The 27156-nt window shown below is 41.8% G+C and overlaps 1 protein-coding gene across 1 annotated transcript in view; it reads left to right on the plus strand.

Annotated features, from left to right (window-relative positions):
• GALNTL6 (polypeptide N-acetylgalactosaminyltransferase like 6) overlaps window positions 1-27156 on the plus strand; it is a 1217468-nt gene that overhangs the window by 1180752 nt on the left and 9560 nt on the right. Inside the window, exons 10-11 of the mRNA XM_047092006.1 lie at window positions 10068-10184; window positions 18174-18323. Of these exons, the coding sequence (XP_046947962.1) occupies window positions 10068-10184; window positions 18174-18323 (267 nt within the window). The remainder of the gene's footprint in view (window positions 1-10067; window positions 10185-18173; window positions 18324-27156) is intronic.

Consider the following 27156-nt stretch of genomic DNA (forward strand, 5'->3'; position numbering starts at 1 on the left):
GCATAAGATAGGAAGAAATTCTCCGTGGGCATAATTTCAAGGAAAGGCAGTAGTTGGTCCCTGCCAGCAGTCATTGTATGCCCCTGGCGTGGAGGAACTAGAGACGGAGGGGATCCATTCAAGCAAAACTGCTGTGATGGCCATGAGACAGACGTTAAAAAGCAAAAGGTCTTGCAAGGATAATGCAAGCGTTTTTAGCTTTTCTATTTGTATATTTGTTTTAATTTCTAAAAACACTTCAAAAAATTTTTTGAGTTTCCAATGAATTAGGGGAAGGTGTATATACAGTTTTATGTAATTCTCAGGGCACCTGGGTGGCTCAGTCGTTTAAGCGTGGGACTCTTGATTTCAGCTCTGGTCATGATCTCGAGGCTCATGAGTTCAAGCCCCTCATCAGGCTCTGAGCTGATTGTGTAGAGCCTGCTAGTGAGTCTCTCTCTCTCTCTCTCTCTCTCTCTCTCTCTCCTGTGTCCCTTCCCCACTCTCTCTCCCTCCAAATAAATAAATAAGCTTAAAAATAAAATTAAACAAATTGTTTGGAGTGCCTGGATGGCTCAGTAGGTTGGGCATCCGACTTCGGCTCAGGTCATGATCTCGTGGTCCATGGGTTCAAGCCCCTGTCAGGCTCCGAGCCAGGAGCCTGCTTTGGATTCTGTGCTTCCCCCTCTCTCTCTGCTCTCTCTGCCCCTCCCCGACTTGCACTCTGTCACTCTCTCAAAAATAAACATTAAAAAAATATTTGAAAGAAAGAAAGAAAGAAAGCTTAACTTATAGAAATAGAAAATAGAATTGTGGTTTGCCAGGGGATGGGGTATAGGAGAAATAGGGAATATTGATCAAAAGACACAGACTTCCAGCTGTAAAATGAATACGTTCTAGGGATCTAACATATAGCATAGTGCCTATAATTAACAATACTGTATTATACACTTGAAAGTTGTTAGGAGAGTAAATCTTAAATGTTTTCATCCCCCCCACACACACACACACAAAAGGTAATTACATGAGAAAATGGAGGTGTTAACTAACCTTAATGTGGCAATCATTCTGCATATATACGTGCATCGAATCATGTTATATACCATAAATTTATACATGTTATGATATCAAAAATATCTCGGGGCTCCTGGGTGGCTCAGTTAAGTGACTGACTCTTGGTTTCAACTCAAGTCATGGTCACAGTCCATGAGAGCGAGCCCCCATTAGACTCCGCACTGAGAGCACAGAGTCTGCTTGGGATTCTCTCTCTGACCCTCTTTTTGCCTCTCCCCCACCCATGCTCTTTCTATCTCAAAAGAAATAAGTAAACTTTAAAAATATGTATCAATAGGGGCGCCTGGGTGGCTCAGTTGGTTAAGCGTCCGACTTCAGCTCAGGTCATGATCTCACGGTCCATGAGCTCAAGCCCCGCGTCAGGCTCTGGGCTGATGGCTCAGAGCCTGGAGCCTGTTTCCGATTCTGTGTCTCCCTCTCTCTCTGCCCCTCCCCAGTTCATGCTCTGTCTCTCTCTGTCCCAAAAATAAATAAACGTTAAAAAAAAATTTTTTTTTTAAATATGTATCAATAATATCTCAAGGAAGCTAAGGGGAGGTGAGCATGGCTAAGGACAGACACATAGACCAATGGAATAAAACACAGAACCCAAAAATAAAACCTCACTTATGTGGTCAATGATTTTTTGACAAGAGCACCCATATCACTCAATGGAAAAAGGACAGATCATGCTGGGAAGGCTGAATACCCACTGTTAGTAGGTCACGTCTCCCCAAATTCATACATTGAAATCCTAATCTCAGTATCTCAGAATATAACCTTATTTGGAAAGAGGGTTGTTGCAGTTGTAATCAGTTAAGATGAGGTCACATGGGAGTAGAGTTGGCCTCTAATCCAGTTTGATTGGTGTCCTCATGAAAATAGAAAATTTGGACACAGACATGTACAGGAGGAGAATGCCATGTAAACATAAAGGCAGAAATCAGCGTGATGCATCTACAAGCCAAACAGTGTCAAAGATTGCCATAAACTAGAAGCTAGGAGAGATGCATAGAGCATATTCTCCCCCACAGCCCTCAGAAAGAATCAACTTTGCCAACACCTTGATCTCAGGATTGTAGCCTCTAGAACTGTGATGAAATAAATTTATGTTGTTTAAGCCACCAGGTTGATAGTACTTTGTTATGGTAACCCTACCAAATAATACATCCACATGCAAAAGAATGAGGTTGGGACTTTATTTTATATAGTATACAAATTTTAACTCAAAGTGGATCAGACCTAAACACAAGGTAACAAAACTCTTAGAATAAAACAGGGGGAAAATCTTCATGGCATTGGATTTGGCAATGGTTTCTTAAATATGACACCCAAAAAAGGCAACAAAGATTAAAATAGATAAATCGAACTTGATTAAAAATAAAAACATTTGTGCATCAAAAGACACTACCAATAGAATGAAAAGGCAACCTTACAAAACAGGAGAAAATATTTGCAAACCATGTATCTGATAAGATATTAATATCCAGAACGTTTTTAAAACCTCCTACAATTCAACAAGAAAACAAATAACCCAATTCAAAAAAGGCAAAGGACTTGAATAGACATTTCTCCATAGAACACATGGGCATGCCCAACAAACACATGGAAAGGTATGCAATATCATTATTCATTTGGGAAATGCAATCAAAACTATAATGAGATCCCACTTTGCACCCACTAGCATGGCTATTATCAAAAACAGAAAACAGCAAGCATTGGCAAGCATGTGAAGAAGTTGGACCCATTGTACAATTCTTGTAGGAATGTCAAACGGTACAGCCGCTACAGAAAACAGCATGGCGGCCTCTCAGAAAGGTAAACATAGAATTACCATATGACCTGGGCGATTCCACTCCTAGACATATACCCAAAAGAACTGAAAACAAGTATGCAAACAGACCTTTGTATGCCAATAGTCACAACATCAGTTTTTACAATAGCCAAAAGGTAGAAGCAACCCCAGTCTTCATCAGTGGATGAAAGGATAAGCAAAATGGGATATATATGTGTATTAATATGTATATTACATACAATATCAGTCTTAAAAAGAAACAAAGTTCTAATCTATGCTATCATATGGATAAGCCATGAAAACATTATGCAAAGTGAAATAAGCATGACACAAAAGGACAAACATGGTATGGTTCCACTTAACCGAGGTGTCTAAATTAGGCAAATGTATAGTCAGTAACATAGATGCTACCAGAGGCGGGGGAAGTGGGGAAGTAATTGCTTAATGGTTACGAGTTGCTATTTTGAGGGATAAAGACATCTTGCACATCGATAGTAGCGATAATTATGCAAAAAAAAAATTTTTTTTAACGTTTATTTATTTTTGAGACAGAGAGAGACAGAGCATGAACGGGGGAGGGTCAGAGAGAGGGAGACACAGAATCTGAAACAGGCTCCAGGCTCTGAGCTGTCAGCACAGAGCGCGACGCGGGGCTGGAACTCATGGACCGCGAGATCGTGACCCGAGCCGAAGTCGGCCACCCAACCGACTGAGCCACCCAGACGCCCCAGGAAAATTTTGAATGTACCTAGTACCATTGAGTTTTACATTTAAAAATGGTAAAAATGGCAAATTTACGGGCGCCTGGGTGGCTCAGTCGGTTGAGTGTCCGACTTTAGCTCAACTCATGATCTCGCGGTCTGTGAGTTCGAGCCCCCCGTGGGGCTCTGTGCTGACAGCTCAGAGCCTGGAGCCTGTTTCAGATTCTGTGTCTCCCTCTCTCTCTGCCCCTCCCCCGCTCATGCTCTGTCTCTCTCTCTCTCTCTCTCTCTCTGTCAAAAATAAATAAGCATAAAAAAATTTTTTTTAAGAAAATGGCAAACTTCATTTTATGTATGTTTCACTGCAATTAAAAAAAAAAAAACCATGAGATGTTGAAAGCCTGGAAGACTGGAAAGGAGAGAAAAGGAGTGGGGTGCTCAGTATTAAAGGCTGGGATCCATAGAGAGCTAACTAGGGGCCCAGGGGGGGGGGAGAGATATGGGGGTGTATAAGGTGCCACCCAAGTTGCCAGGCTGAGACCTTGAATGTCTGCTTCTAACATCAAGGTTAACCGCTGATCTAAAGGACCAAAGCAGGGGTCTGGAGTGATGGGCCACAGCTTGTTCAGCTGTAGTCTTTCTGTATTTGAGGTGCCTATGGGACATCTCACAGTATAATAGAAATGTGATTTGATTGTGGCGTCACCACATTCACCGTAGTAGTTGATATAGCCGAGAAAATAAACAAGTGAATAAATAGTATCCAAAATTTACTGACCACTTGCAGTATACTAACACTGTGCTAAGCGCTTTGCGTGTATCAGTTCAATCTTTACAAACACCCTCTGAGACGTGACTGTCCTCATTTTACAAACCTCACGCTGAACCATGATTGTGTGCCGTTTCCTTGCTCTGCCAAACCTCCATATATGTGTTCATTTCTGACCCCTACGGCTCCGGGCTCCTTCTGTCTTTCTCTCTCAAGATTCAATTCTACTGGTCTTCTTAGAGCCCCTTCCAATAGCACCAACCAGTTCTACTAAGTGCCCCAAGCGGTCTTTTCATTTTCTCTTCAGTCCTCACTTAGCATTTACCAATCTAACAACACACGTCCCAAGTGACGTCTCCCCTCTGAGATTGTGGGCCCCTTGGGAGCAGAAGCTGGTTTTTTGTTTGTTTGTTTTTTCTTTGCCTTGGAATCTCTATCAGTGCTTCTCAAAGCACCTTTCATTCAGAAGCACTCCTTAAAAGTTAACTTTTCATACGTGGATGAAGTATACAAGGAATGCATGGCCATGGGTGGGGTGGGGGAAACTCCTTTTGTGCCTGGACAGCAGAAGCCGGATCTGCTCTGTCTCCGCTCAGTTCTCTCTCCATACTAACCTACCATCTTCTTTTTCTCTAGCTGGGCACACAGATTTGCATTCTACAACCAACCGCCGTCCATGAAGAAGTGTCTTGATTCCTTTTGCCATATTAAAAATTCACAGCCAGAAATATTGGGACTCTTGAGCCTTTCTTCCACTCATGTGCACTCTGATGTCCTCACTAGACCTCAAACTGCACAAAGAGGAGACCAATTTTGTCGTTGTTGTTGTTGTTGTTGTTAAATTCAGAATTATTTTAATCAAATGTTTCTTATTGAGCGATAATTGACATATAACGTTATATTAATTTCAGATGTGCAACAATGATTTGGATATTTATATGTATTATGAGATGATCACTATAGTAAGGCTAGTTAACATCCATCACAATACATTGTTACAAATTTTTTCTCATGAGAACTTTTAAGATCTACTCTTAGCAACTTTCAAGTATACGACACAGTATTCTTAACTGTGCGTTACATCCCCAGAACTTACGTTATAACCTGAAGTTCGTACCTTTTGACCCTCTTTGCCCATTTCACCTACCCTCTGGAACTGATTCTTTTTTTATTTTTCACTCTATACCCAGTATGTGGTGTAGTGAGTGGGAGAGCAGGTACTTTATAAAATGTATTGAATGAATCATGAACCCAGTACTTCTTCCTTGAAAGACCCTGATATGGGGGGAATTAGCAACCCGTGCGCTCAGTTGTTAAACTGAGGCTAGTCTCTGTCTCTGTCTCTCTCTCTCTCTCCGTCAGAGAGAGAGAGTGCACAAGCAGGAGAGGGGCAGAGAGAGGAAGGGGGAGACAGAGAATCTGAAGCAGGCTCCGCGCTATCAGCACAGAGACGGATGTGGGGCTCAAACCCACAAACCGTGAGATCATGACCTGGGCCAAATCGGACACTCAACCGACTGAGCCACCCAGGCACCCAGGCTAGTCTCTCTTTAACAACCAACAGAATTACCAATCCCACACCTACTAGCCACGTTGACATTCACACCACACTCCCCCTCTCTTCCACCTCTTTTTAAAAACTTCCCGTGTTGGGGAGGGGGGAGAAATGTTCAAGATGACACTGACTTCTCTTGCATATCTAAGACATTCTTCACTCTCTGCCAGACCTTTTCCTAAACCTTGCCCAAAAGGAGATTATCTCTGTAATCCTGTCATACATAATGATTCTCTTTTCCCACATTTTCCTCCAGCTCCCCACCCGGTCCTAGTCAAGCATTACCTAACTTTCTAATCCTGTTCCGTGTCTCTCAGGATTTCTTGACACAGTTTTAATGATGCCAAGCCCTGAAGCTGGACATCAAAGGAATAAAGCATGAAAAGTATCTATTCTGTCATAAGATTTATTCAGCGCTCTGTGTCCTAGTTTGGGGGTGTGCAATGTGTGAAAACCGCCTCATTTTCAGCCAGATACAGAGCCCACATTGAAAAAACACAAGCCTTGTATAAAGTTTCTTATCTTTATTTTTTAACTTCACTCGAATAAGGAAAACAGAATTAGTTCCATTGGAATTTTATTCACCTGTTTATTTTTATTCTTTTTTTTGAGGATAGTTGCCGGACAATGTTACATTAGTTTCAGGTATACAGCTTATGGATCGGACAAGTTCACAAATTCTGCTATGTTCCTATACTCACCACAAGCATAGGTCTGTCCTGTTACATTGCTCTAACAGTATCGTTGACGATATCCCCTGTGCTGTGCCTCTTATTCCCATGATTTCTTCATTCCCAAACGGGAAGCCAGTATCTCCTACTCCCCTTCGCCCATTTTGCCCCTGCCCCCAGGCCTCCCCGCTCTGGCGACCATCCGTTTGCCCTCCGTACGGTTTTGACGGCGTTGTGTTTGTGAGCAACAGGAGAGGGCATGGCCATGGGCTGAAGGGGTGAAGATAAAAAGAAAAGGAAAAGAGAAGCCGGTGAGGATGGCCTGATACCGGTCTTGCACCCAGGTGCCTACCTCACCCTGTATTCCCTACCATTTCTTCTCTGGCACGGCTGTGTGTTGGAATTTACACAGATGTAGACAATGAAGCCCTTGCACCTTGCAACTTGGCTCCCCAAACAGTTTATCCCGTTGTCTACACAGATGCCATTTGAGTGAGAATTTAGAAAATTCAAGAGTTTAGAAAACGATCTCCTCCATCCCTGCCAGAGTCCTTGGAGCTCACGGCGCTTAGAAATAAAACGAGGCTCTCTGATGGGCCTTGGTGTGTACCCACGGGCAGATGTGGCAGATTGGCCACTCAGTGTCCCTGGCTTGTGTATATTCTTTTCTGCCCTATGTCCTCCTTCTCCAAGAGCAGGGCCCCTTCAGTGAATGAGTGCCATGCCAGCTGACAGAGAAGGGCACACTGTCTCTGTGGCCAAATGGCCATAAACCATAAGCAGCTGTTGTTTTCCTAAATGTGGTTCAGAGCTTCTGTTCTCCAGCAGAGGGAACAATAGTGCCCCGAAGGTGTCTTTGGCACAAACCGATGCTGGATCTCTGAGAGTGTGTCTGTGAGTTAAATGGTCCAACAATGGAAAAAGCGTCTTGCCCGGAGTCCTGTCGGGCAGCCCTCAGGTTAGAGAGAGCTTTAGAGGGGCGCCTGGGTGGCGCAGTCGGTTAAGCGTCCGACTTCAGCCAGGTCACGATCTCGCGGTCTGTGAGTTCGAGCCCCGCGTCAGGCTCTGGGCTGATGGCTCGGAGCCTGGAGCCTGTTTCTGATGCTGTGTCTCCCTCTCTCTCTGCCCCTACCCCGTTCATGCTCTGTTTCTCTCTGTCCCAAAAAAAATAAATAAAAAACGTTGAAAAAAAAAATTTTTTTAGAGAGAGCTTTAGACAATGGACACGTTGGACTCAGATCAGCTCCAGTAAGCGATAGCAAAAGCAAACTCTTGACCTTCAGGTGTTTCTATTTCACCAAAGAAATTCTATCACACACCAAGGAATTGATTTGACACAAGGCTGATTTTAAGCTTGGCTTAGTAAAATTCCTCCCTGGAACTTGTTTCCGGAAGGTGGAGAAAAGTTAGCCCAAGTGAGAGTGATTCAGGTGCACTTTGACAGCAGCCAAGCTCATTCCCTGTCTTTAAGGATTTCCTTACAAAGAGGAAGGATACATGTAGTTTTCAAGGAGGGGGTGGAAAGCATTTCCCCTAACTCAGGGTTCCACTGTGGGGTCTGTAGGTTCCGGGAAAATGAACACAGAAGTGCTGGCATGTCTCCACTTACAGGTTTGTTAGTTTGTTTTGGTAAAATTGTCCATAGCTTTCTTTGGATTCTCAGACAAGTCTGCAGACCGGACTAGGTTAAGAACCGGTGCCCTGTGTCCTACATTATTTCACATTCCTCTATCATTAGGGACAGTGACCCTGAAAGCAGAGAGGTCCAATAGTGGAAGATGAACCCGGGCTGTTGCCAAATTCCCTGAATAAGGAAATTGATATCTACCACACATTGATTCCCTCCCAAATGACATTATATACCAACCTCTACTCCTACAGGAAGTGAAATAAGAAATTGTTCTGTCCGCAACAATGCCACCCAGGCATCATCTGTTCCTTTCGTGACACTCAGTAGATTTCATAACAGCCTCTCTCTGCCTCTTGCCCCTGTCCCAGTAGGAATAGGCCTGGTTCAGCCAACCTTTTGTCCCGGAGAGACTCCCTACCTTACGTACTCCTTCTTGGCAAAGAGTCTTGACTAAAATTATCGCTTGAGTACATCCTGTTCTTGTTTCCATTCTGAACAGTACCTAAAGGGATTATTATAATCCAGGGCTATATAAAGGCATCAAAAGGATTGAGATAATTGAGCTTATCTAAACGTTGATGCCTAAGTAACCAGCCACGAACAATATCCAACTGTACTACAGGGTGTGGTTCTGATGTCAACAGGATAATTGGTGAAACCGTCAGACAGCCAGACTTGACAAAGGGACGTGTTTCCGTGGCCAGACTCTCTCTGTGGCTGTTTCTGTTGATACTTTTCATAGTCCACTCTCGGCCCATCCTGAACTACGTGGTCCTTTTACCAGCATTAATCCAATAATTGTAAGGAATTATCAGTGTCATTTGTCACTCATTCTGCAACTTTCCAAAGTTCAGACTCTACACAGAGAATCTTCGTCCCGGATAGTGTTCTACCAATAGCACCATCTTTCTTGTTTCACTAACACTCCAGGGTGACACATAGCTTATCACCCAGGAGAAATGCTACACGTGACAACAGGTGCACAGACCCTCCAGGCGAACTGGAACATGGTTGCCATATCCTGCACAAAACCACACGATGCTCAGGGATTCATTCATCTCGGTCACATGCTGTACTCGCATCACCTTCCTCACATTTGATCTCTTCTCCCAGATAAGGTGAAAATGGTAGAAGATGCTTTGGGGCAACAAGACAATGAATTCCAAGTTAGGAACTGTCTGAAGAGGGGCACCTGGGTGGTTCAGTCGGTTGAGCCTCCAACTCTTGATTTCAGCTCAGGTCATGATCCCAGGGTCGTGGGATCAAGCCCTGCCTAGGGCTCCACGCTGAGCTTAGAGCTGCTTAAGATTCTCTCTCTCTCTCTCTCTCTCTCTCTGCCCCTCCCCCACACTTGCATTCTCTCTATGTATAATTTTTTTTCTAATTTTTAACTCACTGAAGAAAAAATGGCCATTTTATAAAAGTCGTGAACTTAGCTGCTCCCTGTGCTGCATTATTACACAGCCCTTTGCTGCAGCCAGCTGCCGTTTTGCCCTTGAACCATCTCATGTTTTTAATGTTTATTTTTGAGAGAGACAGAGCATGAGCAGGGAAGAGGCAGAGAGAGGGGGAGACACAGAATCGGAAGCAGGCTCCAGGCTCCCAGCTGTCAGCACAGAGCGCGACACGGGGCTCAAACTCACAAACCGTGAGCTGTGAGATCGTGACCTGAGCTGAAGTCGGATGCTTGACTGAGTGAGCCACCCAGGCGCCCCCCATTTCATGCTCTTTTACATGCCCATTAGGCCATGTTGTATTTAAAACCTGATTTTTCTCCCCACATTCCATATAAACTTAAAGCATCATTTGGTAATCAAGTAATCAAAAAAACAGCTACAGAATCGATACCAGAATTGCCAGGAGCTAGGGATACAATAAAAACCAACCCGTGCTCATTCTTTCTTCTTTCCGCAGATTCGAAACGTGGCAGCAAATCTCTGCGTGGACAGCAAGCACGGAGCCACAGGCACCGAGCTGAGGTTGGATATCTGTGTCAAGGACGGTTCTGAAAGGACGTGGTCTCATGAACAGGTATGTGACAGGTGTAAGCGGGGCTGAGGCAGGCGTGGAAGGATGCAGTGAGAACAGACCGCTGGGCGGGACACGCGGACCTGCCCAGTTCTGTCACTAACCAGTGCGGCAGTTATGTGAACGACTCCACTTCTTTGTTTCCCTTGCTGCTCAGAGAATCTGCGATAATCAATTGAGATCATGTATACAAATGTGCTTTCAATAATAGAAAGGATGCTAGAAATGTTGACTGTGACCCCAGGCTTATATTTCCTTTCCCAGAAGGAGAGTCTTCAAACCACAAAAAGCCTGTATGGTGTCATGTAACTCTTCCAACTAAGTTTCATGGTTTTATTGAAAGACTCTGTGTTATTTTGTCAGCTTTCGTGACTTTGCCTAATCTTATTTTCCCCTCTGGCTGTATTTTGAAAAGAATACTTTACATACCCTTCTTGTAGCAGGTTGTAATCTTATACATGAAGGTAACTTTGAAGCAGTAACATCTCCACACACGGGCTTCGTGGGCTGGTGCAAGACTAGGTATTGCCTTTGATTGGAAAGCCTTTCAGTGCGCTTCTGTTCATTGAGTGAGTTGTGAGTCCCGTCCACTTGGAAAACGGATGGTCTTTAGGAGGGAGTTTCCTCACACTGTGTCACTTGAAAAAAAGAAAGGAGAGTGGGTAGAATGCGTCTGCCCCTTTTTATTGTTTTAATTTTTAATTATGAAAAGTCAAATAGGAAACTATATATAAATAGATATATACTAATATAAAAACTAATATAAACTATTATAGCACATCTGGGCGCACTCATTACACAGATTTAACAAGTATCTACAGCTATCGCCATCTTTTTTTAAGTTTATTTATTTATTTTGAGAGAGAGTGTGTGTGTGTGTGTGTGTGTGTGTCTGTGTGTGTGCGTGGGAGGGGGAGAGAGAGAGAAAGGGAGAGGGAGAATCCCCAGTACATTCCAACTGTCAGTGTGGAGCTCAACACAAGGCTCAAATTCATGGAACCGTGAGATCATGACCTAAGCCAAACCCAGGAGTCTTAACTCTTACCCGACTGAGCCGCCCAGGCATTCCTGCCAAATTTTTTAAAAGAATAGAATTTGTAGATACAGTTAAAGCCCCTTCCCCATCCTACTCCTCTCTCTCCCTCTACTAAAGGATACATCCCCAATTCAGGAGAGTATAACCCACCTGTGCTTTGGTTGTCAGAAGGGTCCCTAATTTCTCTCTCAAAAAACCGAAAACAGTAGACCAACAGTTTCCAGTAAGGCTCTCGCCCTCTCCTTTAGCATATTCCTCAAGTGTCCATCTTGTATATTCAACCAGTGTAGACACGCTGTGCCCAGCCTAGGATCTTAAAGAATTGGCACCTCCCTGTCCCCACCCCACTGTCCCTTCCTACCGCACCCGTAGCCTGCGTTACAGGGGAGAGCAGCATGACTCAAGGAAGCGGTCGCACAGCATGTACATAACACAGCCCGGAACCAGGGCAGTCAGCCCCCGAACCACCTCCGCCGCCCCTCTCGCCGCTGATCTGGGCCTTTCCCTCTGACCCCCAGCCTTGCGGTGTTCCGGAAGGATCGTGGGCCTCGCAGTCAGGCCAACCTAGATTTCAGCCACTCTAACCTGTGTGACCTTGTGAAATGGTTAAGTCTTTCGAAGCTGGTGTTCCTCCTCTGTAAATAGGGACAATAATGTTCACCTCACAAACGGGGTTCCAATGAGAAGAAAGCACGTCTAGGATATAACAGCATCTTGCATGTGTGGTAGGGGCAGAATAAATACGCTTTCCCTTCTACCTTCTGACATCTCCCCCAGCTCACTTCCTACTAACTCCAAATTAGAAATTTCTCTCAGGCCCAAGGCAGCTGCCAACACCAAATACTATTTGTCATTCACTCAAGTATATCCTCCAGGATATGGACGTTTATCAGATGGGTTTTAAAGAAGGCTCTGCAGCTCCGGGATTTACGAATAGGAATGTAATGTCAGTAAACTCTGACTTGCCTCCTCCTTCCTCCACCTCTTTGTATGAGCACCACAGGGATGCTACCAGGGATGTGAGGAATAGTGCTGGCCTGTCACCTCTACAAAGCAATTCCTACCTCAGCCTGGGAGTCAGAGAGAAGGCTTCACAGACCTATCAGTAAGACCCACGTGTAGAGTGCGAAAGGATATTTTAAGAAGAAACAGAAGCATGTTATGGGGAAAATCTAGGTCTGTGAGGCTAACTTCCTCTCTGCCACAGCTGTTCAGCCCAACCAGGGAACATACCTCACCAGCTGGTTGATAAGAAGTATGTGCGCCTGCCTGAATGCCTGAATCAGGTTTAATATTTCTGTCCCCTGGCATGTTCTAGAGGGAAATAGGCTCTGGACCACAGATTTTATTTGACGGCTAAAAAATAAATATAAATAAAGTCAACTACATGGCATACGCTTTAAAAATGGTTGGTTTATTATCCCCCCCCCCTCCCCGCCCCGGGCTGAACTGGAAAAATCTATGACACGTAATACAAGAAATAGCCACCAGAGGGCAGCACTAGACAAGCAGACAACTACGTAAGAGGCCCAAAAAGACCAGTTTGATACAGTTCTTTAAAAAGATTTCTTCCCTACAGATTTCTGAAAAGAGAGCTACAAGGAGATTAAACAAAGTTGACAGGAGGTTTAAAAAAAAAAGGAATGATATTTGAAATATGTATCACCATATATTGACTTGGTGATTAAAGCATTGCAAGCTGCTTTGTTTTTCCGATAATTAACTGTGAGCCTTATTCACTGTATTACTCAATGACTTATATGAATTAAGACTCGTTCTCCTACATTTAGATTAAAATTCTTGGGTGAAAAAAGAAGTATATCAGAGCAGGAAAATTGTAGGTATCCTTTTAATGCAAAAGCATTCAAAGAACACAAAAGGGGCATTTATTAGAGTTGAAATGATTGTTTTTAACAAGTGGCAAAAATAAAATACAAATGAGTAAACAAAATAATTACGTGGGAGATAGTGGACAGTCTATTGAAGCACCTGTATAAGAAAATGCCTTTTGTTGCAGAACACCGGTGATGACTAATTTGGCTTCTATGAAGGAAGCAATTTGTGCGATTCATTTTTCCAGGGCCATCCATCTATTTAGCTGTTTGAGATCACTGCAGCATTGTGTACTGGCTTTCAGTTTCCTTTAGGGACCAAGACAGAAAGAGAAAAATAGAACCTAATAAAGCTGGAAAGAATATCCTCCAAATGCCATTAATGAGGCCAAGGGAGAGGAGGGGAGAGGAGCCAGAACCCTCTGTGGCCTACAGTTTGGACAGGCAGCAGGCTCTGATCTCATGCTGGGGAGGAGGCACGGTGGCACAGCAGGCCTTCCTCCTGCTGTAGAGGCAGATTCCTTCTGCAAGACCTGGAGAGGAGATGTGCGGACGGACGGAGATGGGAGCAAGTCAGTGCATGTGGTAAAGGACAGATTCTGGGACACAGAGCCTCACTCTCAGCACGGGGCATAGGTGGGCTCCAACTGCAAGGAGGAATGTGCAATATCTCGGATTTCTGTCAACCATATAACAAGGAAATAAAACATAACTACCCACGGAGAGAAAAATGTTTTCAATCTTCTTAAATCAGGTAGCAAGATCAAGTAATAAATGTATTTGCAGGACTAAGTCTAGCGAAGCTTATTCATATGATACAGCACAAACCCAGGCAACATTACATACACCGCATTGATATTAAAGCAAAGAAGTATTCATTATGTATCATTCTGGATCTATATTTAAAAGTATCACCTAAAAGAAACAAGTGGAGAGGTGAACATCAACTGACTCTAAAATTGAGGGATTTGGGGTTGAAAACAATCAAGAGTATGTGGATCCTGAGGAACTTAACAGAAACCCATGGGGGAGGGGAAGGGAAAAAAAAAAAGAGGTTAGAGAGGGAGGGAGCCAAACCCTAAGAAACTCTTAAAAACTGAGAACAAACTGAGGGTTGATGGGGGGTGGGAGGGAGGGGAGGGTGGATGAGGGGTATTGAGGAGGGCACATTTGGGATGAGCACTGGGTGTTGTATGGAAACCCATGTGACAATAAATTTCATATTTAAAAAAAAGACTTAAATCAAATATCAAATAAATAATACAGAGAAGAGTTCTTAGAAAAAGAAAAGAAAACAATCAAGAGTTATTGTATAGGAAACCTGAATGAAATCTAAATATTTCCATCAGTAAGAAACAGCCCAAAGGTAAGAGACAAACTATAAATGCCACAATAACATCATAAAATGCAAACAATGAAAATAACTTTCATAATGTCTGCTTGCTCCTGGTTTGACAAAATCGCACACAAGGAAGTGTGCCTAATGAATGAAAGGCTCAATGCCTGATTGGTTTGACATGGCCATTAGGATAAGATAAATGACAAGAGAAAGCATTTCAAAGACACAAGAGAGAAAAATTTTTAGCTAATGAGAGTTGCAGAAGAATAAAGCAGTTGATATAATCTGGAAATAGGTCACTTGGGACGCAGGAAAGCAATCACCACGTACTCACGATGATGATGATGATGATGGTGGTGGTGATGATACAGCATAAAACACTCTGAAAACTACCAGCCAACAATCAATCTACAAATCTGAGAATGATTATCGCACTATAATGACAAACTTAGAAACAAGAAAAAAAGTCACCTAAGGAGCCCTGGGATATAATTCGGACAATAGATGAATAAGATCCAGCTAATAAAAACAATAAGAAAAATAAAAAGAAAGCAAGAAGTAATATATATATACTTTTTTTCCCTCAACTGTGTAATGAGGAACTGTGCTAGGTAATAATAACAGCCCCTTTCAACTCTGGCCTTCTACGTATATGGAAACCAAAAAGAGAAGGAAAGGCACAGAGGGAAATGGAAAAAAGCATGGGTTTGACTGTTTATAGTACCAAGAAAGTGTGATATTTAAATGAAATTAAGACCTAATCAGTGCCAATGACAGGTTTGTAGGACAGGAAATTTCTGTTTCAGGAATAGGTAACTAAGCCGAGAATCATCGAAGATGAAAGTTCAAAAAATAATATTATTATTGATATTATTCTAATTAGACACAAACAGCCCAAATTTATTTAGAGAACTAACAAGACCAACTGCTTTATCTTGTCAGTTATCCCAGTGTAGTTTCTGTTAGTAGAATGGACGCAAGTTTTCATTCATTCAATAGAAATTTTATTGGACATTTGTTGTATGCAAAGATAAAAAAGATCAATCCTACCATTAAGGATCTCACTGTCTAGTGAGGGTACAGACACATAAATGGGCAATCATGACGAAATAAGGTAAAGGATGAGAAGGAGTCAGGGGGTTCAAAGAGGAAGGCTTCTTGGTTGGGTGGGCACCTGAACTAATCTTAAAGAACTGATGACTGTGAACTAGGTTGGCTGGTGAATGTTGGCCTTCCAACTGGAGGGACTCTCATGAACAAAGTCACAGAAGGGAGTAAAGAGCCTGATTAGTGCCAAGAACTACTAATGTTTTTGAATTGAGATATAATTGTCATACAACTTATATTAACTTCAGTTGTATAACATAAAGATTTGATATTTGTATGTATTGTGAGATGATCACTACAGTAAGTCTTGTTAACACATACCGCCATACATAGTTACAGAATTTGTTTTTCTGGTGGTGAGAACCGTTCAGATCTACTCTCTTAGCAATCTTCCAAATGAGTTGTGGTAGCTGGAACCTGAACTAAAGGGAAAGGAATGCAGCTGGGAAAAAAAAAAATGGCAAAGGCAGGATGGTGGAAATTTCTTTATACGTTAAAGAGTTTGAACTATATTCTCTAAGGGTTATGGGAAAACGTGGTTAGATTTCAGGTTGAGAGGTAATATGGTCAAAGAGTTACGAAGGAACCAAAAAAGGAAGGTGGGACAGAAACCAGTTGGGAAGTCATTTCAGTAGTCCAGACAAGAAATATTGACAGCAAAGATAGTGGAGATATAGAGAAGAAGGGACTGCTTCCAGCAATATTCAGGAGACAAGAATGGTAACACTTGCTAATGGATTAAGCAGTGAAGGTAAGGGAGACAAAGGACCTAAAAATGAAAGACTCCCAGCTTGGCAAGCGAGTGTTATGACTACCAGTTAAAACAAAATAAAGGAGTAGGAACAGGTTTAGAACGACAGAAAATCAACTTGAATTTAAGATATTTTGAATGTGAGATGTCCATGGGATGTACAGATGGGAAATTGTACACAGAGTGGGACATATTACAGATGATAAGTTATCAATGTATTGGCCAGTTATCAATGTATTGAGCTGAGCAATGAGAGAAGGCACAAGGACTGTAGGAAAAGAGACCGCACAATTTCTCTTCATGAACCTATTTCAAATGCCTAACCTAAGACCCTTGTCCTTCTATTTAAAGCATTCTCTTTTTGTCCCGTCTTCCAGGAAAACAGAATACAGTCACTCACCGTTACGCAGGCAATCTACTTTCAGATGTTCGATTTAGAGCATTTCTTTCTGATTTTCTTAACCCATTTTTTTTTCAAGTCTTCTGCAGTTTCCCTATCACTTCACTGTTTTTGTTAGCCATCCCTGGTATTTTGCCAGATTCTCTACATTTTCTTACCCGGGTAGGACCTAAAAACTGGAATATTACGAGGGCCTGGTCAGTGCCAAGTGTATTATCTACACACAGTTCAGCATTGCGCTCACTGTTGTATCAGCAGGGCCCCTCTGACAGTTCTTTATCTTGCCATTCACAGCTTGGCTTCACAAAGGCCACCTTAAGTCCTGTTGTAAGAATTACATAACCTCATTGAAATCTTAGAATTGGAGGAAAGCGTAGGTCTCATCCAGTCCATTTCCCCGCTTACTTGAGGATTTCTCCTCCTGAACTCCTTAAGTGGTTGACCATTTCCCTTATAGAAGTGTTTTTTCTTAATTAAATATATTGTAAAATTCACTTAGTGCTTAGTGCCTCCTAAGTAGCATTTTTTTTAAATGTTTATTTACTTTTGAGAGAGACAGACAGACAGAGCATGAGCTGGGAGGGGCAGAGAGAGAGGGAGACACAGAATCTGAAACAGGCTCCAGACTCTGAGCCGTCAGCACAGAGCCCAACGCGGGGCTCGAACTCACAAACCGTGAGATCATGACCTGAGCCAAAGTGGGACGCTCAACCAACTGACCCACCCAGGCACCCCAAGTAGCATTCTTTTAAATAATACAATGGGAAGGACAGGACAGAATAGACTAAAATAGGAAAAGATTGGTTGGAACAATCAGAGTCCATTAAATGCAGTAAGGACAACAATCCTTTCGTGAAGCTTCTGTTTTCACTTGGGGAGGAGGAATCCGTGGGTGTGTAAACTTGATCTCTTACCGTGCGTTACAGTCCAAAACTTTCTACGTTGCCCTGCTGAATTACTCTTACCGACTCCAGAAAATTAATCTGCCTATTCTTTGCTTCATTAAGCTTAGCTTCCATTTAAATCAAATTTTTCAAACTGCTGGCATCAGTCCAGCTCAGCTCGGCTTCCCGTCTTTTTGCAGTCAATCTGCTTATTTGGGCTAACTGCGCAGCATTTGATCCAGTAGCATTTTATCTAAACGAAGAATGTAAAGAGCGTCTTCCCCTCCCACCCCTCCCCTTCCATCTTCCCCCTGCCGCTCCCCTCCCTCTTCTTCTGTCCCTCCCTCCCTCTCTCCTGCTCTCACTCTCTCTTTCTTCCCATGCCATGCCTCTGTCATTTTTCCTGGTTCCTCGTTGGGAAATCCTCATTCGTACTTTTTGGCAGCCCAGGCCAAAGGTGCCACCGTTGCTGCTACAGAGCTTTATGATACATGCCTTTTTCAGCACCTCCAGTAAGGCTAGATGGAGTTCTTTGCTGGTAACTCACAAAGCAGAAGTGCCAGGTTGCAAAAAGACCTCCCTTGCTCTCCAGACTCTCCGAACTAAACTCACTGTCGCTCTTCCGCTGTGGTTGTTTTGTTAGCTCTTTACTTTGGGATGGAGAGAAGATATCCGACCCGGGGAGCCACTTCACACCCGAAAATTCTGCTTCGATGCAATCTCGCACAACAGCCCGGTCACTCTCTATGACTGTCACGGCATGAAGGGGAACCAGCTCTGGGGATACAGAAAGGTAAGAATCAGTTCCCCACAGGCATCCTCAAACTGCTGGGCTTAAGGTTTCTCACTCAAAGTCTGTTGGCTGGTTAACACACTGTTTTTATTTAAATTGTTACCTGGACACAAGCGTGCACGTTTGGCGGGGCGCCTGGGTGGCTCAGTCGATTGAGCCTCAGACTTCCGCTCAGGTCATGATCTCACGGTTCATGAGTTCGAACTCCACAGGGAGTTCACTGCTCTCAGCACAGAGCCCGCTTTGGGTCTTCTGCCCCCTCTCTCTCTGCCCCTCCCCTGCTCTCATGCTCTCTCTCAAAAATAAATACAACATTTTTTTTTAAGTATACACATTTGGCTCAGGCATTTGGAGATCACCAGCAAAGATTAAAGATAAAGCATGCTGGAAGGGGGATTGCTTTTGGCTTTGCTTGCTATGCGTGCACCCATCACAACCAGTTATGTCTGAAAAATGGTTTGGGGCCACAACACGCTCAGGTGAAGGGACTTGTCTTAACCCAGACAACTCCCGGATGGAGGGACCACGTACCCAATAAACAAATGGACACATGTGTAATTTTTAAGAACCTCAAGTCACTCGCCTGCATACACACACACATTAACATCCATTTATTATATATCTTAATCCCATTTGCTTGGGAGCTGTCTGGGTTAAGACAAAGTTATAACAATCCACACTCATGGGGAGGCAATTGTTGCAACCTTTCTACAGAAACCGACCCATTTGTAATTTGGCCAAAATCCTCTCCAAGTGTGACAAAGGAGAATTTATTTGGGAGACTTTAAGGTTTAAAGAACTGGGCCACCTGGGCAGCTCAGGTCAAGCACCCGAATCTTGATTTCATCTCAGGTCATGATCTCACTGTTCGTGCGATCGAGCCCCACATTGGCTCTGCACTGACATGTGGAGCCTGCTTGGGATTCTCTCTCTCCCTCTCTTTCTCCCTTCCCGTGCTCTCTCGCGCGCACGCAAAATAAATAAATAAGCTTAAAAGAAAGTTTAAAGAATTATAAAGTTAACATTTAATGACAGATAAAATAGTTCAAAAGCAAATATAAAAATCACATTTTATTGAGTTGATAAAGAGCAATTAAATTTGTATTTTAAAATATTTTCATTAAGTTGTCTCTTGATGACTTTTTAGGGTACTATACAAATTATTTTTCCAACTCCTTTGGTTTTTAAGGCAGGACTTGGCTGTCAATTAGCAAATACTCCATAAGCTCCATTGTACCCTTCAAGTTCATAGAACTGCCGGGGACCTTCCCAGCCAGAAAGATGACACCCTGTGTTTGCCTTTTCACACCCTAGCATAATTCGGGCTTACTCTAAACTATACAGAAAATGCCACCCCCACCACTTTAATCATGAGCTTTGGCTCTCCTGTGGGGAGGTAAACAGTATCCTAAGGGATACAAGAAAGCTAAAGGGAAGAATCTGCCGAGAATCAATATGGGGGATCACTGGTTTTGATATTTGTTCCCTCACTTGATAGATTTCTGGTTTCCCCCTCTTAGCGGTGGACACCCAAAATTCTACTCAAAGGCAGACCTATTTGTACAAGTATATTCTGCACAGCACCACTCGCCATAGCATCTGGCAGGCTGTGGCTATGTGTCCAGAAAAGTACAACACATCAGTTGTATCCTTCTGTTTTCCTTACAAAATGCATCACAGATGATTAATCTTGCCAACCCCTCTTTGTTATTCAATATGGTACAAGCTACGGGTGGTGCAATAATCAAGTTGTTTTCTTTTTATGGTTATATTCTGGCCTTTAAGAAGTTACTTTCTGGGCACATCGATAATCTACCTGAGTCACCATTTCCCTAGTTTGCTGGCTTTCCCTAATGAACAGACCGTTTCTCGTTATTGTACATTTATAGCATGAGAGACAGAACATTCAATAATGTGCAATTAAGCCAAGAAAATATAGTTGTTTTCATTAGGGAGCTTACAAAAGCTTACAGATGGATAAAACAAACTAATACACATGCACACAGAGCTCCTGGAGAGGAAAAAAAAAAATGGCTGTGGTGATTTCAAGAGGTAACTCTTAGAGCTTTAACATTGTAAACCTTCCAGGACCCTAAGGGACTTGTGAAAAGGAGCGGCTACAGGATGCACTTGTGCTGTGGCTCCTTTTCTCAGTTGCTTTTGTAGCTGTTGGCCTTGCATTACTTAGCAAAAGGTTACATGCGCTGTGTATTTATATAACAAGCAAGGTATTTATACATAATCAGAAACAAGCCAAAGGCTCAAAATGGAAAGTTTCTGAAATATCTCATCTTGGTCGATGACTCAGGCTTATTCAGATGCACCTGTTTTTGAAAGTGCTTCTTGTTTATCCCATGGATTATTCCCAAGGCATAAAGAGAGAAAGCACAAAGAGAGAAGTGTCTCCGGGGTGTTACCTTGTTTATTTGGATGCGCTACCTGGCCCTGGGAGCTTCCAGATAATTTAGCATCTTTTGAGTCAGCTTTGGAGCTCCCTCCTTTTATTAGCATATTCATGAATAAACAAGATCCCTAAGACTCTACTAATTGCCTAAAGGACCACAGTGGGCCATCTCCTAAGCTCCTAAGGTAATCATCATCATCATCTCCAACTGTTAAGGAGGCACTGAGCTAGTGCTTTACCCACATTCCCTCAAACCTCGCAACGACCTAGATTCTATTATGTATAATTCACGGAGAAAGAAACCAATACCAGCATATTTGTGCTGGAGCCAACATTCAGATTCAGGTGCATCTGGCTTTCAAGTCATTAGCTTTGGGGCCCCTAGTGGCTCAGTCGGTTGAGCCTCCGACTTTGACTCAGGTCACGACCTCACGGGTCCATGAGTTTGATCCCCGTGTCGGGCTCTGTGCTGACAGCCCAGAGCCTGGAGCCTGCTTCTGATTCTTTGTCTCGCTCTCTCTCTGCCCCTCTGCCACTCATGTTCTCTCTCTCTCTCTCTCTCTCTCTCTCTCAAAAAGTAAATAAATATTTAAAAAAAAATTTAATAATAAATAAAGTACTCATTCCCCTGCCATGCTCTTAAATCGGATCAGTGTTCCCTGGGAGAGTTCCAATGCCTACTGGATTCAGCACCACTGATAGCAGCCAACCTTTCCTCCAGCTACGTGACAATTTCTTAGAAAAGGAAGGTGACCAAATGCTACTTTGCTTGAGTGGGTGAAGGTTGTTGTCAGGTCCCACTTTCTGACCCATCGGCAGCCGTTGGCTCCCAGTTGTTGTAATTTTTTTTTCAGGAAGACTTTTGGGTTGTTTCCCAGCTTTATTGAGATATAATTGTCATATAACATTGTGTGCATTTAAGGTGTAGAAAGCAATAATTTGATATATGCATATATTGCAAGGAGACCACCACTATCAGTTTAGTTAACACATCCATCACCTTACAGGTTTACGATTTTTTCTGTGATGAAAACTTTCAAGCTCTACTCTCTTAACAACTTTCAATATACAACACTGTATTGTTAACTATAGTCACCATGCTATGCATTACGTCCCTAGAACTTACTCATCTTATAACTGGAAGTTTGTACTTTTGACCACCTATATCCATTGCCCCCCCCCAGCTTTCAGTTATTCTTATATGTGAGTCATTGCTACCACAAAAAAGGGGGTAAGGATCCCTATTTTATTGTCTCGTAACTAGGTTCCCTTATACAAGCGTGTCCCACAATAGCAAGTACCACGGGGAAAGAATCTCATTCTTGGTTTTTCTTTTACCACCAGGGGGACCCCTCTTACAAAAACAATGACTTGTTGAAATGACCTCGGTAAAAATATTTAAATTATCAGCAAATATCCAAAATAAAAAACTCTCTTCCCTCTTCTTCAACCCCTAAATCTAATTAGTCACTAAGACTTGTCAACCCCCTCCTTGGCCAATATCTCTAAAATCTATCCTCTCGGCCATGCCTATAGCCCCTGACCTAATTGCAGCCCTTCTTATCTGACCCCTGGATTACTGTTAAGAGCTACCTCAAAGGTCATCCTGCCTCCTATCCCTTCCCTCTCTAACCCAGCTTCCATCGTGAAGTCAGAGAGAGTTTATACAAAATCTGGTCATTGTACTTGGTTTCACACGAAGTAAAAGATAAAGTGCCTTCTTGCAGTTCTTATCCTGACCCTTCACGATCTGGTCAACATAATGATTGCCTATGATGCCTAACACATCCCAAACTGTAATGTGATCTTGAATAAGTTATTTTGCATCTATGATTTTCAACTTCCTTATCAACATCATAGGGATAATAATTAAGTGAATTAAACTTAACATGCAAAAATTAGCAGTTTCTGACCACATCATCAAATTTACACCCATGTGGGTGACAAATGCACTTTTTACATTGAAAAAATACCACATTGATATACCACACCACTACAGTAACCTATCTTAAGCAATATTAACTGTTGCTTCCGCCCCTCAAAAAATTAAGAGCTATTTCCCTTGTTCCTTTCTAAATACACATTTTTATTGGCATATAATATGTACTTAATTTGGGTTTCCCTAGATGTATACCTGATGTGAGAATTTGAGAGAGTTTTATTTGGGAGATGGTCCCTCAAAATCTTGGTAGGAAGGAGGTAAGTGGACAGGGAGGGGGTGGAAGTCAATAAAGGGTGAATTATGAAGCAGGTACCACTGTGAGCAATTAGAACTCAATCCTACCAAAAATCTCTGGAGACGGTATAGGGCATGTATCAGAGAGCAAATAAACTCACTTAATCTTTGGTTAATATTATTCCTAAGGGGAGGGGAGTTTATTCTCAGACATCTCTCAGCGGTTCCTCTTATGGACAGAACTGTTCCTGTGGCCAGAAACAGCCTTTAGGGAGTGAGATACGGTGGCCCAGCATTGGGAGTTGGGTGGACCTATACTGAGTTGGTGAGACCTGAAGAGCTATGGGCAGGGTGCAGACACTACATGAGAATCCAGTTCCTCCACATTTTGGTCAACACTTGGCATTGTTTCTTTTTCTTTCCCCTTTTTCATTCTGTGGTTGTAGAGTGATATCACATGCTTGTTAGCTGTTTTGGGTATCTTCTTTGTGAAGGACCTGTTAAGTCTTTGACCGGTTTTTAAGATGGATTGTTTGACTCTTTCTTATAAATGTTTGGGAGGACATTTAAAATATACCTAGATACAAGTGTTTTGTTGGATATACATATTGTAAATATCTTATTCCAGTTGATGTCTTGCCTTTTCTTTCTCATGGAATATCTTGATAAAGAGCTATTCTTTATCATTAGTGTTTTTTGTGTCTTCTTTAGGAAATATTTTCCCACACCAAAGTCATGAAGATAGTCTTCTAAGTCATCTTTGGAAGATTTATTGTTTAATCTTCTACTTTTTGGTATATAATTCCCTGAAATATTTTTATGTGTACAGTGTAATATGGGATCGATTCCTTTTTCATATTTATATCAAACTGATCAAGCATCATTTATTAAAAAGACCATTTCCTTTCCCACTACATGTAAATATCACTTTTTGTCAAAGTCAAGGGACCTTATATACGTGGGTCTATCTATGAATCCTCAAGCTTTTACCATCTAAGACTAAATAGTCTTAGCCATATAAAAAGTAACCTAATGGAAATAAGCTAACTTAATCAAATAAGAGAGGTATCTCCAAAAACCCACAACAGCCATTCACTCTTAGTGGTGAGATGTTAAAGCTTTCCTCCAGAGACTGGGAATAAAATACAATGTCTGCTATCATCACTTCTGTTTTACATTGTACAGGATGACCTACCCAGAATAATCAAACAAGATAAAGAAATTGCAACATACGAGAATTGGAAAGGAACAAATAAAACAGTCAATTCACAGATGACATAGTTGGATATACAGAAAACCCAAAAGATTATACATCTAAATTATTAAAATTTATAAATACCTTTAGCATAGTCTCGGATACAAGGTAAATATAAGAAAAGCAAATGTCGGGGCACCTGGGTGGCTCAGTCGGTTAAGCGTCTGACTTTGGCTCAGGTCGTGATCTCACAGCTTGTGAGTTTGAGCCCCACGTTGGGCTCTGTGCTGACAGCTCAGAGCTTGAAGCCTGCTTTGTATTCTGTGTCTGCCCCTCTCTCTGCCCCTACCCTGCTCATGCTCTGCCTCTGTCTCTCAAAAATAAATAAACATTAAAATTAAAAAAAAAAAGAAAAGCAAATGTCTATATGCCAGCAACAACAACAACAAAACAAATAAATAATGAAATTCAAAAACAATTTCATTTGATCACCATGAAAAGCATCACATGAACAAAAACAAATCTCACAACAGATGTGAAAGATCTTTACACAGAGAGCTACCAAACATCACTAAGAGGAATTTAAAGCTATATAGAGGGATCATGTTTAAGGATAAGAATCAATATTGTGAAGATAACAGTTCTCAAAAAGGTATATACATTTAATGCAAAACCAATCCAAATCCCAGCAGGCTCATTTGTCTCATTTGTCTGAATTGATAAACTGATTCTGAAATTTATATGGAAATGAGAAGGCCAAGAATAGCCAAGAAAATGTTGACCAAGGAAAAGAAAAAATATCAAACATTATGAAAGCGCCAGGTTCCAGGACATTGTAAAAGTACCCTCAAGGCAGTGTGCTACTGGCATAAGGTAAGCCTGACTGAGGCTCTCTAGAAGGCGAGGCCTGGGTATTGGTATTTTTTGAAGGCTCCTAAAACATTCTTATGGGCAGCCAGATGGAGAATCCCTTTTCAAGCTCCAATGTTTACCTATTTTCTTTACCCTGTCTGTCCCTCCTGCTTTAGTTGGAACTTGCCCCCTTATTTGTATTCCTATATCATTTTGTTTTTTTGTACCTGTAACATTGTATTATGCATAGTTAGTCTTCCTTTATAGATGTTAACTACCTGAGGGCAGGAACTTTTCTTTTATTTCTGTTTGGTCTGCTTAATGTCTAATATATAGAAGTTGTTAAATAAGCATTTTTAAATGGATTAAAGAAACACTGGGTTCAGTTATTGAAATGATCTTCTTCATGAACCCCAAGTTGTGATGGATAAAATGTAACAAATATTCATGGAAGCAACCCAAATGTCCGTTAATAGATGAATGGATAAAGAAAATGCCTAATATATATATATATATATATATATACACACACACACATATATATATGTATACACACACACACATATATGTATATATATATACACACACATATATGTATATATATATACACACATACATATATATGTATATATACACACACACACACATATATATGTGTATATATATATACACACACACACATATATATATGTATATATATATACACACACACACATACATATATGTATATATATATACACACACACATATATATATGTATATATATATATACACACACATATATATACACATTGATATATATATATCATTCATAATATACATTGAGATATATATATGTATGTGTGTAATGGAATATTATTCAGCTATAAAAAAGGATGATATCTTGTCATTTGCAACAATATGGATGGACTTGGAGGGTATAATGCTAAGTGAAATAAGTCAGTCAGTGAAAGACAGATATCATACGATTTCACTTGTATGTAGAATCTAAAAAACAAACGAACAAACAAAAAGCAGAAACAGGCCCATAAGTACAGAGAACAAACTGATGTTTGCCAGAGGGCAGAGGGATGGGGAGTTGGACAAAAAGAATGAAGGGAAGTGAAAGGTAGAGGCTTCCAGTTATGGAACGAGTAAGTCATAGAGATTAAAGCTACAGCATAGGAATATCGTCAATGGTATTGTAATAACGTTGTGTGGTGACAGATGGCAGCTACATTTGCCGTGAGCACCGCATAAGGTACAGAGTCGCTGAATCACTATGTTGTAACCTGAAACCAGTGTAATGTTGTGTCAACTATACTTCCAACTAAAAAGAAAAAACACAAGACACAAATCCTTAGCACATCTCTTTGTCTCACGACCACATACACAGCCTCCCCAAAGACTAAAAGTGAAAGGTTTAAATTTCTATTCTTCATCACTCCCTGGGGTGTTCTCATAGTTTGCCTATTAGAAAGGACTTAAAAATAACATCAAACAGGAAGCACAGATAAGAAGTTTCCTTTCCGGCTACATTGATAACATTGCAACAGTCACATTAGTTTACAAAGTGAGTGGGTGGAAGTCTTGGCATGTGCCTACATGTGACTATTTATTGTAACTTGTGATATATGCCAGGGCTTTGGCCTCTCAGCTCATGAAATCCTGCTGGTCCACAAAGATGCCAGATGGAAGGCCACAGGTTCTTATTTTTAAAGCATTCTGGTTAGGTATTGATTTAGGACCAAAAATGAGAAAAGTATATACGAAGAGTTTAATTAAAAGGCATGCAATTCGGGGCGCCTGGGTGGCGCAGTCGGTTAAGCGTCCGACTTCAGCCAGGTCACGATCTTGCGGTCCGTGAGTTCGAGCCCCGCGTCAGGCTCTGGGCTGATGGCTCGGAGCCTGGAGCCTGCTTCCGATTCTGTGTCTCCCTCTCTCTCTGCCCCTCCCCCGTTCATGCTCTGTCTCTCTCTGTCCCAAAAATAAATAAACGTTGAAAAAAAAAATTAAAAAAAAAAAAAAGGCATGCAATTCAACTTTGGTTATGATATATGAAGCCCCACTACAAAATCCTGGACTTTGTGGTCGCACTCAGGCAGTCACACACTCCCAGTTCAGCTCATTCATTTCTAGACAGTCCCAAGTATTGAAAAGTTCTTCCCTCAAGGCTGCCTGAGTGGCTCAGTCAGTTAAGCCATCAACTTCAGCTCAGGTCATGATC

This window comes from Lynx rufus, unplaced genomic scaffold (genome assembly GCF_022079265.1).
Source record: "Lynx rufus isolate CCGP_SWC_20201006 ecotype Redwood Valley unplaced genomic scaffold, mLynRuf1.p SCAF_3, whole genome shotgun sequence".
Taxonomy (NCBI): domain Eukaryota; kingdom Metazoa; phylum Chordata; class Mammalia; order Carnivora; family Felidae; genus Lynx; species Lynx rufus.